Below are 14,587 nucleotides of genomic sequence, written 5' to 3'. Positions count from 1 at the left end.
AGAGCATAACCCGTGGGCAGGAGATGTATGTAATCACTCAGAGTCAGTATCCGTATTCTGCCCAGTGTTGAGTGGAAGGAAATACCATCCAACAACCAAAGATACTTAAAGTAAGTTCTCAAATTTATTGATACTTCTCTAAGAATGTCAAGGAGGTTCCAGTTCAGAGCCCACAACACACGTCTTTCCAGATTGCTCTCCATACTTGATATTCCCTCAGACCTCACAAGATGTTTAGCATCTCTGACTCCTGAGTGCTGAGTGTCAGAAGTACCCTCAGTCATTGTGACACCTGAAAAACGTCCCCACATACTTCCAGATGCCTTCAGGGGCAGAGGGGTTGGCACTCCGTGTGAAAGCTGCTGTCTAGCTGTACACTGAACTGCCTTCCTAAAATCGAACCCAGTGGCTCTCGACTCCCTCAGCCTTTTCCAGGCCTTCTTGCATCTGTTTATTTTCTTCTCTCACTAGTCATTTTTTCCTCTCAAGTGTAAACCTTCCTTTCTCACTTCTCCAGTTGTCACCCTGTAAATACTTCTATCTGCAGAATAAGCCCAGGAGTCAGAGTCAGAGACTCCTTTATTTTCTTTAGAAAGTATTAGTGATGGTGAGAATGGGAAGGGGAAAACAGCCAAAAACAGAAAGGGAAGAGAGAGAAAGGTAGTAGTAATTGATAACCAATGACAACATTTATTACACTCTTACTATTGTCAGATACTATTTGTTTGTTTGTTTGTTTGTTTATTTGAGAGAGAGAGAGAGTGCGTGTGTGTGAGAGAGCACAAGCCAGGAGGAGAGGCAGAGGGAGAAGCAGACTTCCCACTGAGCAGGGAGCCAGATGTGGGGCTCGATCCCAGGACCCTGAAATCATGACCTGAGCCGAAGGCAGACACTTTACCAACTGAGCCACCCGGGCATCCCTGTATACTGTTTTGTTTTTTTTTTTTTAAGATTTATTTATTTATTTTAGAGCATGCATGAGCAAGAGGAGGGGTAGAGGGAGAAGGAGACAAGCAGACTCCCCACTAAGGAGGGAATCTGCAGGTCTTGATCCCAGGACCCCGAGATCATGACCTGAGCTGAAAGCAAGAGTCAGATGCTCAACCAACTGAGCCACCAGGCGCCCCTGTCAGATACTGTTTCAAGTGGTTAAATGTATTAATTCATTTAGTTCTCAGAAAAATCCTAGGAAGCATGTACTATGATTGTCTTCATTCTATGGAGGAGCATACTGAAACTCAGAGAGGTTGAATAACTTGCCCAAGATTGCACTGGCAGTGGTGTACCCAGGATTCAAACTCAGGGAATCTGGCTCTGGAGCCTGCTCTCTGAATCTCTGTAATACTTGCCTCTTATCATTATCATTTAAAGCCTTGCCTTTTATTCCTGCCCCATAGCATATAGTGGAAGGTCTACCACAGAGGAGTAGCCAGGGCTTGGTCATACAGGGCTTTGTTGGCCATGTGAGGAATTTGGACTTTATCCTAGGAGCTTCAAGTCTTAAAGAAGAGGAGTGATAGGCCCAGATTTCTGTTTTAGAAAGATCCTTTTTGGTTTGGTGTGAACCATGAGTTAGAGGGACGCAAGACAGGAGAAAATAGTTCAACCTCTTGCATTAACTTGGGTTGGTGATAGGAGCTAAGGCAGTGTTGGGGGGTGTGCCACAGCTGGATGTGGGGCAGGAGGGAGAGGGGACAGCTCAGGGTAATGCCTTGGGTTGTGGCTGCCGTCTAGGTGGATGGTGGTGATTTTTATCGAGAGGGGGCTCACTAGAAGAGGATTTGGTTTGAGAAGGCAGTAGAGGATGTGATCAGTATGGGCCAGGATGAGCATGTAATAAGTCTGGTTGAAATTGCTCTCTGCTTTCCTCCCACTTGTCCCAAGCTTCCTCATCTTTCATACGACTAACCCTGGAACTGAAGGCCAGATTCTGCGGCAGCCTGAGGTATGTATGGTCTCAGGCAAAATTAGTGGCCAAGGGGCCAGTGTCCTTGACTGGACAAGTGGAAATTTCTGACTGGTATGGTTTAGTCATAGGACCATGAGGGAATTGACACAGTGTCAGAATTGCTCAGCAGCTGGTGGTATGAACTGGGCGTGCTTCTGTAGCTTTTATTTAATCTGATTCTGCTGAAACATTCATTTCATGTCATACTTGGATGGGCACCTGTTATGTCAAAACTGGAAAGGCTCTTGGTGATCATTTGTCTAACCCCTCATTTTCAAATGGGGAAATGGAAGCCCTGAGAGGGTAATGAAAGAAATGTCCACAGAGAAAGAGTCATGTTCTAGTTGCTGTCAGCCCAGCATTTCCAGAGGAGAAAATCTCTTGTTCAAAGTAGACTTGAGTCTCTGTCTTGTTATGTTTCTAGAGTAGCCTTCTCTTCCTTCCCATTTCTGATTTGCCACCTGTCTCTGCACTTACTTGGCAGATCCCATTTGTTACTGCTACAGCCTGCACGGTGACCACAATGTAGTAGCTAGGTCTCCTTGCATATATCTGAGCACACCCAACCTTCAGGAGGGGATACAAATACAGGGATCCGTCTGGATTCAAAGTCACAATTGTGGATGTTTGTAGTTCTCCTTGATTACCTGTCTTGGGTTCAATAGCTTCCTTTTTTCCCCTTAGTACTCCCAAGCCTTTTCCTGGCCTAGGAGCACTTGTTTTTGTTTGTATGTTTTGTTAAGTTGAAGTTCGGTAGCCCTCCTTGATTTATTTTTTCAGTTTTAAATCTTAGTGAGTGTGTATGTGCCTAAGTTATAGCTGTGGCAGCAGGTTCCATGTTAATTATTCACAGCTATCTCCAGAACTCTTCTTCCAGGGCCATGGTTAGAATTTCATTAGGCTCTGGCACAAGACAGTGGTGTCCCAGTATATGGCAGGGGTAATGCTGTCCCAGCCAAAGTCGCAATGTCCTCTCTCTTCCTCTCTCCCCTCTAAGTCACTCAGCCCTAAATCAGGTGTGTTCCAGTTTCCTCTACTACATGACCCTCAACCTCCTCTCAGCTCCAGAGAAGACAGGACCACCTTCCCAAGAAGGTAAGATGCTGCAGCTTGACCACTCATCAAGTCCGTAGTGATGTTTTTACAGTCTGGATGCCTTTGTTGATTGCCTGGGTAGTGAGTTAATATCACAATAATTATTACCTCTTTGGTAGAAGCTGCCCAGAGGAACCATGGAGTCATGGAATGGTGGGATTGGGGCTAACACCTAGGGAGATGAGATAATAGAATCAGAGAACAATAGAATCCAAGGTTCCTGGACCCTTAGACTCTAAGGGTTGAGAAAGACTCCAAAGCTTATCAAGCCCAGTTCCTCACGCTGGCCATCTCCTCTATAACGTCCCTTATGCTAGGCGTTTTGCGCTCAGCTTGTTACCTCCAGAGACTTCTGCTCAAAATACTTGGAATGGCCCGTTCCATTTCTTTGTTTCTTCATTTAAGAAATATTTCTTGAGCATCAGCTGTGTGCCAGCCTCTTTTCAGGTGCCTCTTTCCAGTGATAGAGTTCCAAAGTCCTGTCCTCATGGAATGAGAGAGGTAGACAATAAACACATAGATACAATGTCAGAAATGAATAGTTGCTATGAAAACAATAAAACTGGGAAAAGGGATAGAGAATGTTGGAGGGAGAAGATGCATGTTGGATAGGGGGTCAGGGAAGGCCTCTGTGAGTAGGTGGTGTGTTAGCAGAGGGCTGAGTAAGATAAAGGAGGCACATGTAGAGTGTAGGCAGCGAGAACAGTAGATGGAGGGCTGAGAGCTGAAGTTTTTCCCTCTGTTGAATAGTCATTGAGCTTCTGCTACATGCCAGGGAGGCCTCAGTGCTGCTGTGGATATGGTGATAATTACGACATGTTCTCTGCCCCATGGAGTTCCTCTATCCTAGACCTCTTTTTGGTATAACATAAAACAATTTAATCATTGTTTTATTCATTCATTCAGCAAATATATTACCTTCTTTGTGGTGCTGGGCATGTTTCCTCTTTTTACATTTATGAAGATGTGTCATGTCCCCCCACTTCCTAAACCTCACTTCTTTTCTTTTTTCTCCAACACTGTGCTGACGGAGACAGAAGCCCAGGTGAACATTTTCATTCCTTCCAATGTGGCTTGGCTCCTAGTTTTCTCACTATAGCAGCCACTCCTCTCTGCCTGGTGTCCTGCTCTCTGATTGTTGAGGTGCGGTCTGGCCTGCAGAGAGATTAGCACAACTACTTCTGCCATGGTTGGTGCCTAAGGTCATGGTGGCAGCAGCTGCACAGCACCTTTTGTGCTCACTGTGCTAGCCCCGCTGCTGCTGACAGCACCCTCTTTTTTGGGAATAGGAGGAGCCCCACATACCTGCCTTTTTAGACCCTGAGGCCTTGTCAAATCTCAGAGCACCAGGAAGAACAGCAGACCTTACTTACATGCAGACTGCTTCTTTCTTTTATATATCAGGAGAAAGGGCGGGTGGATGTATGAAACTCAAGGATATTAGTTTCATTTTTACGATAATGGTCATAGTGTGCTTTGGTGGAAAAATCACTAAACTTAGGATTAGGAGATGTGATCTGGCTCTGCTATCAAATTGCTGTGCACATTCTCCATCCTCACCCTCAATACTTGGCCCTAAGTCCACTGCACTGGCAGGACAGACTCTTCACTTGACCTCTAACTTGGCCCCCTGCTTTCAGTTTCTCATCTTCCAACCAGTCTCTCCATCCACTGCTGGAAAGATCTATCCGAAAACCAAGTCTTATCATCCTAACACCCTAGCTTTCAGCTGTAGTCCCCAAACATCAGTTTGTGGGGTACTGTCAGACAGTGATGAAGGTTCCTCTGATCCATGGTGAAATGTGGAAAATAAGGGTAATATAGTGAATTTTCTATAAAGTTGACTTTATTCAAAGTTTAAGCTCTGAAATCTTTTCATACACTTTTGGTATTAAAATACCCTTTCTTTTCTGAAACAGAGGTTTCATAGGAACTATGTTCTCAGGATGAAATCCAAATTCTTTACTCAGCATTCAAACTACAAATTACATCACATAGTTTTGCAACTCCTGACACTCCACATCTATTCATGGCAGGTTCGGTCAGACTGAATTCCTTGCCGCACCCTAAACATGTCCTCTTATGCCTCTGGGCCTCTGAACACCTTGCTTCCTGTGCCTAGGATTCTCTGCCCTCACTTTTCTGCCTGTTTTCTGCTTACCTTCCACAGTTCCCTCCTTTTTGAGCTTGTCCTCAGTGGTATGAGTCACACCCTCTTCCACACTTGAACAGAGTACTTGATTGCATGTCCTGTAACTGTCTCATTATCTGTCTTTTCTCAGCCACAAGCTCCTGGAGCTAGGGCCTGTGTGTCACAGCCTGGCCTAGAGTAGCCACTCAATGAACGTTTGTCAATGAATGAATGAAGGATTGTATCCATGTTCTTCCACATGTTACGTTTAGTCCCTCTTGGCCGGCTGAAAGCTGTATAAAGGAATAGGAAGCTCTGATTTCCTTTTATCCTGCATGTACCCTGCTATCCTGTGCAGTACTCTTCATGTAGTAGGTACTCATGTGCTAATTACCTGGTTTCCTGTGTTCTCTGTGTGGCGTTCTCCTGCTTGTTTCCTCCCTAGAACTCTCTGCAGTGTCTGCATTCCTGCAGCATGGGCTGCCCCAGATAAGCAGCAGGAGCCCCGAAAGCCTTGCCTTCCTGTCAGATCGCCAGTATGTGGAGGGAACTGCTCGCCAGAGACAGTACTGCATCCTGCTCCTCTTCTACCTGGCCTACATCTACGAGGATAGGTCAGTGTTCAATGCCAGTGGCTGGCATTGTATCCTGGGACCCACATCTGTAGCCCGATTAAGTTCCATAAATAGTCACAGAGGCATCTGCTCCAAGCCTGGTGCTGGGCACTGGGGACACAGAGATAAGTGAGAAATGGGTTGTATTCCTGAGGGGCTCACATATTGGAGGAGGGTTAAGGCAGATGGGTAGTCACAGTGTTGAGAGCAGAGGCCTAGAATGCTAATGAGACTTAAAATATCCTTAAAAAGTATTGTTTGTGCATAAAAAAAAAATTTTAGTGGTTTACTTTGGTTTTAAGAATTACTATACGGGGGGGGCGCCTGGGTGGCACAGCGGTTAAGCGTCTGCCTTCGGCTCAGGGCGTGATCCCGGCGTTACGGGATCGAGCCCCACGTCAGGCTCCTCTACTATGAGCCTGCTTCTTCCTCTCCCGCTCCCCATGCTTGTGTTCCCTCTCTCGCTGGCTGTCTCTATCTCTGTCAAATAAATAAATAAAATCTTAAAAAAAAAAAAAATTACTATACAGGGGCGCCTGGGTGGCTCAGTTGGTTAAGTGTCTGCCTTTGGCTCAGGTCATGATCCCAGGGTCTTGGGATTGAGCCCTGAGCCCTGGGGAAGGTTCCCTGATCAGTGGGGAACCTGCTTCTCCCTCTGCCTCTGCCCTTCCTCTCTCTCTGCCCCCCTCCCATCTCCCCTCTCCCCCTCCCCCCTCCCCTCTCCCCCTGCCCCTCCCCTCCCTGCAAGTTGTACTAGCCCTCTCTGGCTATCTCTTTCTCTCAAATAAGTAAAATATTTTTTGAAAATGAATCATGGAACTTTACATCAAAAACTAGGGATGTACTGTATGGTGACTAACATAATAAAAATTATTATTAAAAAAAACTGGAAACAAGCCAAATGTCCAACAGTAGAATGAATAAATAAATTGTGACTTATAATGTAATACTATACAGCAATAAAAATGAACAATATTTCTATTTCTATTTCATGCAAAAAAATAAATTACTATACAATTTAGGGGGCACCTGGGTGGCGCAGTCCGTTAAGCATTTGACTTGTTTCAGCTCAGATCCTGATCTCGGGGTCCTGAGATCTAGCTCTGCACTAGGCTCTGTGCTGGGTGTGGAGCCTGCTTAAGATTCTCTCTCTCCCTCTCCCTCTGCTCCTCCCCTGTCTCTTTAAAAAAAACAAATTACTGTACAATTTATTTAAATTTCAAAATGAAAGGACTGTTATTCCTTAAGCTTAAAAAAAAATTATTGAGGTAAACTCACATAACATAAAATTAACCATTTTAAAGTTAACAGTTCAGTGGCATTTAATATATTCACAGTGTTGTGCAAACACCACCTCTGTAGTTCCAAAACATTTCCATCACTCCAGAATAAAACCTCGTACCCACCAAGCATTCACTCCCTGTTCCTTCTCCTGGCACCAACAGTCTGTGTTCTGTCTCAATGGATTTACCTACTCTGAATATTTCCTATAGATGGATATACAATGACCTTTTGTGTCTGGCTTCCACTTAGCATAATGTTTTTGAGACTCATCCAGTTAGCACAATATCTGTAGCATGTATCAGTACTTCATTTTTTGTATGTGGCTTATGTAGATGTTCCAGCATCACATGTTAAAAAGGCTGTTCTTCCCCACACTGAATTGTCTTGGCACCCTCACTGAAAATCACTTGACCCATGTGATTCTTTTTTAAAATTGAGATATAATTGACATATGACATATTAATTTCAAGTATACAACATAATGATTCGATATTTGTATATATTCCAAAATAATCATCACAATCAGTTTAGTTAACATCCATTACCACATATAGTTGCAAATTTTTTTCTGGTGTTAAGAACTTTTACGATTTGTTATCTTAGCAATTTTCAAATGTACAGTACAGTATTATCAACTGGAGTCACCATGCTGTACATTACATCCCCCAGGTCTGTTTATTTTAAAACAGGAAGTTTGTACTTTTTTACCCCCTTCACCCATTTTGCCCACTCCCAACTCCCACCTCTGGCAGCCACCAATCTGTTATTTTTATCTATGAGTTCAGTTTTTTGTTTTGTTTTTATAAGATTCCACATATAAGAAAGATCATAAAGTATTTTTCTTTCTTTATCTGACTTATTTCTCTTAGCCTAATGCCCTAAGGTCAATCCATGTTGTTACAAATGGCAGGATTCCCCTTTTTTATGGTGGAGTAATATTCCATTGTGTGTATGTACATACCACATTTTCTTTATCTCTTCATCCACTAATGGACACTTAGGTTTTTTCCATGCTCTACTGGCCGTAGTAAATAGTGCTGCAGTGAACATGGGGGTGTACATATCTTTTTGAGTTCAGATAAATACTCAGAAGTAGAATTTCTGGATCATAAGGTAGTTCTGTTTTTAATTTTTTGAGGAAACTCCATTCTCTTTTCCATAGTGGGTGCACCAATTTACATTCCCACCAACAGTGCTCATGTGTTCCCTTTTCTCCACATCCTTGCCAACACTTGTTTTTTCTTGTCTTTTTGATAATCACCATTTAACAGGTGTGAGGTGATACCTCATTGTGGTTTAGATTTACATTTCCTTGCTGATAGGTGATGTTGAACATCTTTTCATGTACCTGTTGGTCATCTGCCTGTTTTCTTTGGAAAAATGTCTATTCAGATCCTCTGCCCATTTTTATTATTTTTTATTTTTTAAGATTTTATTTATTTATTTGACAGAGAGAGAGAGAGAGAGAGTACAAGCAAGGGGAATAGCAGGCAGAGGGAAAAGCAGGCTCCCCACCAAGCAGGGAGCCTGACGTGGGGCTTGGTCCCAGGACTCTGGGATCATGACCTGAGCCAAAGGCAAATACTTAACCAACTGAGCCACCCAGGCACCCCCTCTGCCCATTTTTAAATTAGACTTATTTAAAAAAATTTTTTTTTGCTATTGAGTTGTATGAGTTCTTTTTATATTTGGGTATTAACTTTTTATCAGATATATGATTTGCAAAGATTTTTCTCCCATTCGGTATGTTGCCTTTTCATTTTGTTGATGGTTTCCTTTGCTTTGAAGAAGCTTTTTAGTTTGAAATAGTCCCATTTGTTTATTTTTGGTTTCAGTATAAGATCTAAAATAATCATCCCCGAGACCAATGTCAGGTAGCTTACTGCCTATGTTTTCTTCTAGAAGTTTTATCGTTTCAGGTCTTAATTCATGTCTTTAATCCATGTTGAGTCAATTTTTGTGTATGGTGTAAGATAGTGGTCCACTTTTTTTTTTTTTTTTTTTGCATGTGGCTGTGCAATTTTCCCAACACCACTTATTGAAGTGACTATGTTTTCCCCATTGTAATTCTTGGCTCCTTTGTTGTAAATTAATTGACTATATATGCATGGCATTATTTCTAGGCTCTCTGTTCTATTCCATTGGTCTATGTGTCTGTTTTTATGCCAATACCTTACTGCTTTGATTACTGCCCATGTGATTCTTTGAATGTTTTTTTTCAAGTCATGTAAATATGCAAGTAAAATAGTTGGGTATAAAGTTAAAATAAAATACATTTCCATACACCTGCCAGCATTAACTACTGTTAGGTGTCCTGTGTGAACTTGTCTGTGCATCAACAAACACACATATGCTTCTTTTTTCCAGTATACAGAATGGGATATTATACAAAGTCTTCAATTTGTCCTTTAACCTAACAATATATCTTGGAGGTCTTTTCATGTTAGTACATGTATAAATAGGTCTACCTCATACTTTTAGTAGCTGTGTAATGTATAAATTGTACCTATCCATTTTATTTTTATCTCTTAAATAAACATTTTACTTCAGAGTAATTATAGATTTATAGGAAAGTTGCAAAGAATACAGAGAATTCTTCACTAATTTTCTCCTAATGTTAACATAACTATGGTACATTTATCAAACTAGGACACTTGGTACATTGATATTTTTTCCATTTTTTATTATGGTAAAATACACAAACATAACATTTACATCTTATCCATTTTTAGTGTACTGTTCAGGGTACTAAGTACATTAATATTGTTGTGCTACCATCACCACCATTCATCTCCAGAATGCTTTTCATCTTGCAGAAGTAAAATTCTGTACCTGTTGAATAACTCTCCATTTCCCCCTCCCAGCCCCTGGCAACCACTATTCTACTTTCTGTCCCAATGATTTTGACGACTCTAAGTACTTCCTGTAAGTAGAATCCTATAAGTGACTGGCTTATTTCACTTAACACAGTGTTGTCAAGATTCATCCGTCCTGTAGCATGTCAGAATTTCCTTCCTTTTTTATGCTGAATAATGCTCCATTGTATGTATACACCACATTTTGCTTATAGATTTGTCCATCGATGGACGCTTGAGTTGCTTCCACCTTTTGGTGTTGTGAATAATGCTGCTGTGAATGTGGGTGTACAAATATCTCTTTGAGACCCTGGTTTCAATTCTTCTGGGTATATACACAGATTGTTGGAACATCTGATAGTTCTATTTTTAATTTTTTGAGGAAATGCCATGCTCTTTTTCACAACAGCTGTACTATTTTACATTCCCGCCAATGGTGCACAAGGGTTCCGATTTCTCCACATCCTCGCCAACGCTAGTTATCTTCTACTTTTTGACAGTGGCCATCCTAATGAATGTGAGGTTATTTTCTTATAGTTTTAACTTGTATTTCCCTAATGATTACTGATGTTGAGTATCTTTCCATGTGCTTATTGGACATTTGTATGTCTTCTGTGGAGAAATGTCTATTCAAGTCCTTTGCCCATTTTTGAATCAGCAAGTTTTGTTGTTATTGAGATTTAGGAATTCTCTATTTACTCTGAATATTAATCCCTTATTAGATACATGATTTGCAAATATTTTTTCCCATTCTGTGGGTTGCCTTTTTACTCTGTTGACAGTATCTTTTGATGCACAGAAATTAAAAACCATCTGTTTTCTGTGGTTGTTATCTGTGCCTTTCCTGTCATATCCAAAAAAACCACTGCCAAATCTGATGTTGTGAAGCTTTTGTTTTATGTTTTCTTCTAAAAGTTTTATAGTTTTAGGTCTGGACCCATTTGGGGAATATTCTTTTATATCATGTTAAGTGAGGGAACAATGTCATTCTTTTGCATATCCAGTTTTGCCAGGACCATTTGTTTGAAAAGCTTGTTCTTTCCCCCATTGAATGGTCTTGGCATTCTTGTTGAATTTCACTAGTTTTTCCTCTACTGTCTCTTTTCTGTTCTAGGACATTATTTGTATTTAGTATTACCCATTTTAAAATGTTTACTTTTTTTAGGAACTTAATCTGATAGGTGAGAGATACTCATGGTAGAAAATTCAAAATGTATAATAGGGTATATGCCTTTTGTATTTTATCAAAAAAATCAGTCTCCTTCTCACCCCTATTGCCCTTGCATGTACAAGCATAGACAAATCCCTTCCCCAGAAAGTAGCCCACTGAACACACCAATGATAAAGAGGAGTGGACTGGTGGCCAAAAGAGGGACTCCGAAACCCCAGAAGTAGCATCCTTCTTTTTAATAGTGCTAGTCTAGTCGGCAGACGCTTCACCTCCTAATTGTGAGTGAGGAGTCTCTGGCCCCTAACAGGGACTTGTACAAAGCGTAGAACCTTGTGTTATGCATGTATGACAGTGTCTTGTAAGTATATGTAGCATGCTCTTTGTGCGGGGTGTCATTAGGCCATGGACATGCTGGGGCCGAAAGACAGAAGGAAGAGGGAGGATGTGGCAAGACAGAACGTGGCAAGGCAGGATAGCCATTTCTGTCTTTTTCACTCAGAGTCTCCTTGGTCGACAGGTTTGTCTCAGAAGCAGAATTGTTCGTGGCTGTGCAAAGCTTCCTCCTGTCTCTACAGGACCAGGGTGAGCGCCCTCCACTGGTGATCTTCAGAGCCTCCATCTATCTGCTTGCAATCTGCCAGGACAAAGATGGTGCATTAGATGAGGTATGACCAAAATGCCTGGAGCTCTTCCTCCTCCTGCTGCACCCCTTTTCATCATGGCTCCTTGAGAGACCATGGTGATATATATAGAGAGAAGGTAGGTGGCAGAGAGAGATAGATAGAGAGGAAGAGAGGGAGAGTCTTGGTGGAATGGGGAGGGGGAGGGGGCTGACACATTCAGATTTAGTGAATTCTCTGGACAGTCCTGAGAGGTAAAGATTATTATTTCCATTTTTTACAGATAAGAAAAAAAAAAGACTTGGGTTAAAGTAACTTTTTATAGGTCACACAATCAACTGATGGGGGAGCCAGGACTCCAATTTAGACTTGACCAACTCCCAAGGCTCTTTTCTTAGTACCACCTCTAGTTTGAGGAGAGAAGTGTGAGGTATATCCTTTTGTTAACAGTTTATCTAACAAAAGTGGGTTTCTGGGACCCAGAACATTGTCAGTCAGGCTGATCTTGGATCGCTTTGACAGTGATTGTGTGTATACAAGTTTTCTCTTTCTAGATTCTTTATAAATTCTTATAGATCAAGGACTTACCTGATTCATCACTTAATCTCTAGCCTCTTTCATTGAAGATTGCTTCTATTCTTTCGATATGGACAGTTCAGCCTCAACCTAAGGATACTCTTTCTTCACTGACTAATAATTTTTGCTTCCTTTTTTTTAAAGCTTTTTAAAAATTTATTTAAGCAATCTCTACACCCAACATGGGGCTCAAACATAACCCCGAGATCAAGAGCCACACACTCCTCCAACTGAACCAGCTAGGCACCCCATCTTTTTGATTACTGTTGGGGCAAACATGATATAAGCAGACCTGGTTTAATTTGAACGGAAGCAGAAAGTTGTAGTTGAAGTGTTTGAGTTTTCAAGTGAGATACCTGGATATACAATATCCATTCTCTCTCTCTCTCTCTCTTTTTTTTAAAGATTTTATTTATTTATTTGACCGAGATAGAGACAGCGAGTGAGAGAGGGAACACAAGCAGGGGGAGTGGGAGAGGAAGAAGCAGGCTCCCAGCAGAGGAGCCTGATGTGGGGCTCGATCCCGTAACGCCGGGATCACGCCCTGAGCCAAAGGCAGACGCTTAACCACTGTGCCACCCAGGCGCCCCTCTCTCTCTATTTTTTTAAGATTTTATTTATTTATTTGACACAGAGAGAGACAGCCAGCGAGAGAGGGAACACAAGCAGGGGGAGTGGGAGAGGAAGAAGCAGGCTCCCAGCGGAGGAGCCTGACGTGGGGCTCAATCCCAGAACGCTGGGATCGTGCCCTGAGCCAAAGGCAGATGCTTAATGACTGAGCCACCCAGGCGCCCCCCATTGTCTCTTTTTTGGTGATACTTGAAACCATTGGTGATCATTTCCCACTATTAATTCATTAGGGGTTGCAAAATAATAACACCCTAATTCTGTCATTCAGTCTTTGTTTATTAACTGGGATACTTGCATAAAAGGAAACTTTTTTCCCTTCATCAACTATTCAGTTACTCTGAATAGATGATATAAGAAGCATAGGTTGAATGTTTGATTCTTTCCTTTTAATTACAGTTTTTACAAGAAATGAGTTGGTTTTCTAGCATTCCTCAAAAGGAACCAAAGAGATTTTTTTAGTGTCATTATGAATTCATGGATTTGAAAATAGTTGATGTGTTTCAATCCAATGTAGTTATTACCCTTTTGAAGCTCCAATTGTCCTATCTTTGGTCAGTGGGAGCCTATTCAGGGTAGCTCCTGAGTCCTTTGGACACAACCCTAGTAGTCTTTGGCAGAGTTTGGGTTTTCTACTATGCCAAGATGCTTTAAGTTTGTATACACTTCCTGCTTTCCCATTTGCTTTTGAAGCTACCGCAGTTAGGCTTTCAACATTACCACATCTCTGAAAATGCACTTATCAGTAACAGACACATGACTAAAGCCAGTAATCGATATTTGTCATTATCTTACTTGACCTATCAACAGCATCTCTTTTCTTTGAAACATTGCCTTTATTTGGCATCTAGAATGCTATGTGTTCCTGATTTTTCTCCTATGTCTCTGGCAGTTCTGTCTCAGTGTCTTTTGCCGATTTTCTCTTATCTCGCTGACCTCTAAGTGTTGTAGTGCCCCAGGGCTCAGTCTTTGATGCTTTTCTTTTCTCTTTAAATTTATTTCTTTCTTGATCTCTTATAGTCCCATAGTTTGATTCATGGCTGAATTTAAAAAAGATGACTCTGGCTTCTAGGACAAGAGACCAAAAGGGTACGAGGTGGAAATGCAGAAACGAGTTCGGAGGTTACAACAGTAATGCGGGCAAGAGGTAGTAGAGGAAGTGGTGAAGAGCATTAACTTCTGGATATATTTTGAAATGGAGCCGATAGAATCTTGATGGATCAGGGTGAGGTGTAAGAATAAGAGAGAATAAAAGGATGTTTCCAAAGATTTTGGTTCTGATGGGGGCCAAAGAATTGTTGTATTGAATTACTAGAGGGAGTGAGCTGGAAAGATGGGGGGGGGGTAGTAACGTGGGATGCTTGAATTGGGATTATTGAGGAGCGTGCTGTTCTTGGTAATGATAAAGCCTAGGTTCATGACTGTGGGCATGACTGGCTGAGGCAAGTGGAGGAGATCAGAAGGAAGAAAGAGAACTTAGAGGCCATGTTTTGGGAACTAGGGAGGTAGGAGCAAAAATTGCCTCAACTTGAGAGATTTTAAGCAAAACAGGTTTTTGGAAGAGGATCAAAGCAACAAGGTGAAGGGAATATTCAAAGAAGGGGCACAGGGGACGCCTGGGTGGCTCAATCGTTAAGCGTCTGCCTTCCGCTCAGGGTGTGATCCC

The 14,587-nt window shown here is 41.8% G+C and overlaps 1 protein-coding gene across 1 annotated transcript in view; it reads left to right on the top strand.

Moving 5' to 3' along the window:
- MEI1 (meiotic double-stranded break formation protein 1) overlaps positions 1–14,587 on the top strand; it is a 71,858-nt gene that overhangs the window by 25,405 nt on the left and 31,866 nt on the right. Inside the window, exons 16-19 of the mRNA XM_026479534.3 lie at positions 1,885–1,945; positions 2,946–3,043; positions 5,620–5,788; positions 11,616–11,763. Coding sequence (XP_026335319.2) covers positions 1,885–1,945; positions 2,946–3,043; positions 5,620–5,788; positions 11,616–11,763 — 476 coding nt within the window. The remainder of the gene's footprint in view (positions 1–1,884; positions 1,946–2,945; positions 3,044–5,619; positions 5,789–11,615; positions 11,764–14,587) is intronic.

This window comes from Ursus arctos, unplaced genomic scaffold, assembly GCF_023065955.2.
Source record: "Ursus arctos isolate Adak ecotype North America unplaced genomic scaffold, UrsArc2.0 scaffold_21, whole genome shotgun sequence".
NCBI classification, from domain to species: Eukaryota; Metazoa; Chordata; class Mammalia; order Carnivora; family Ursidae; genus Ursus; species Ursus arctos.
Note: the sequence above shows the minus strand (reverse complement) of the source record. Positions and strands in the feature narration are given on the sequence as shown.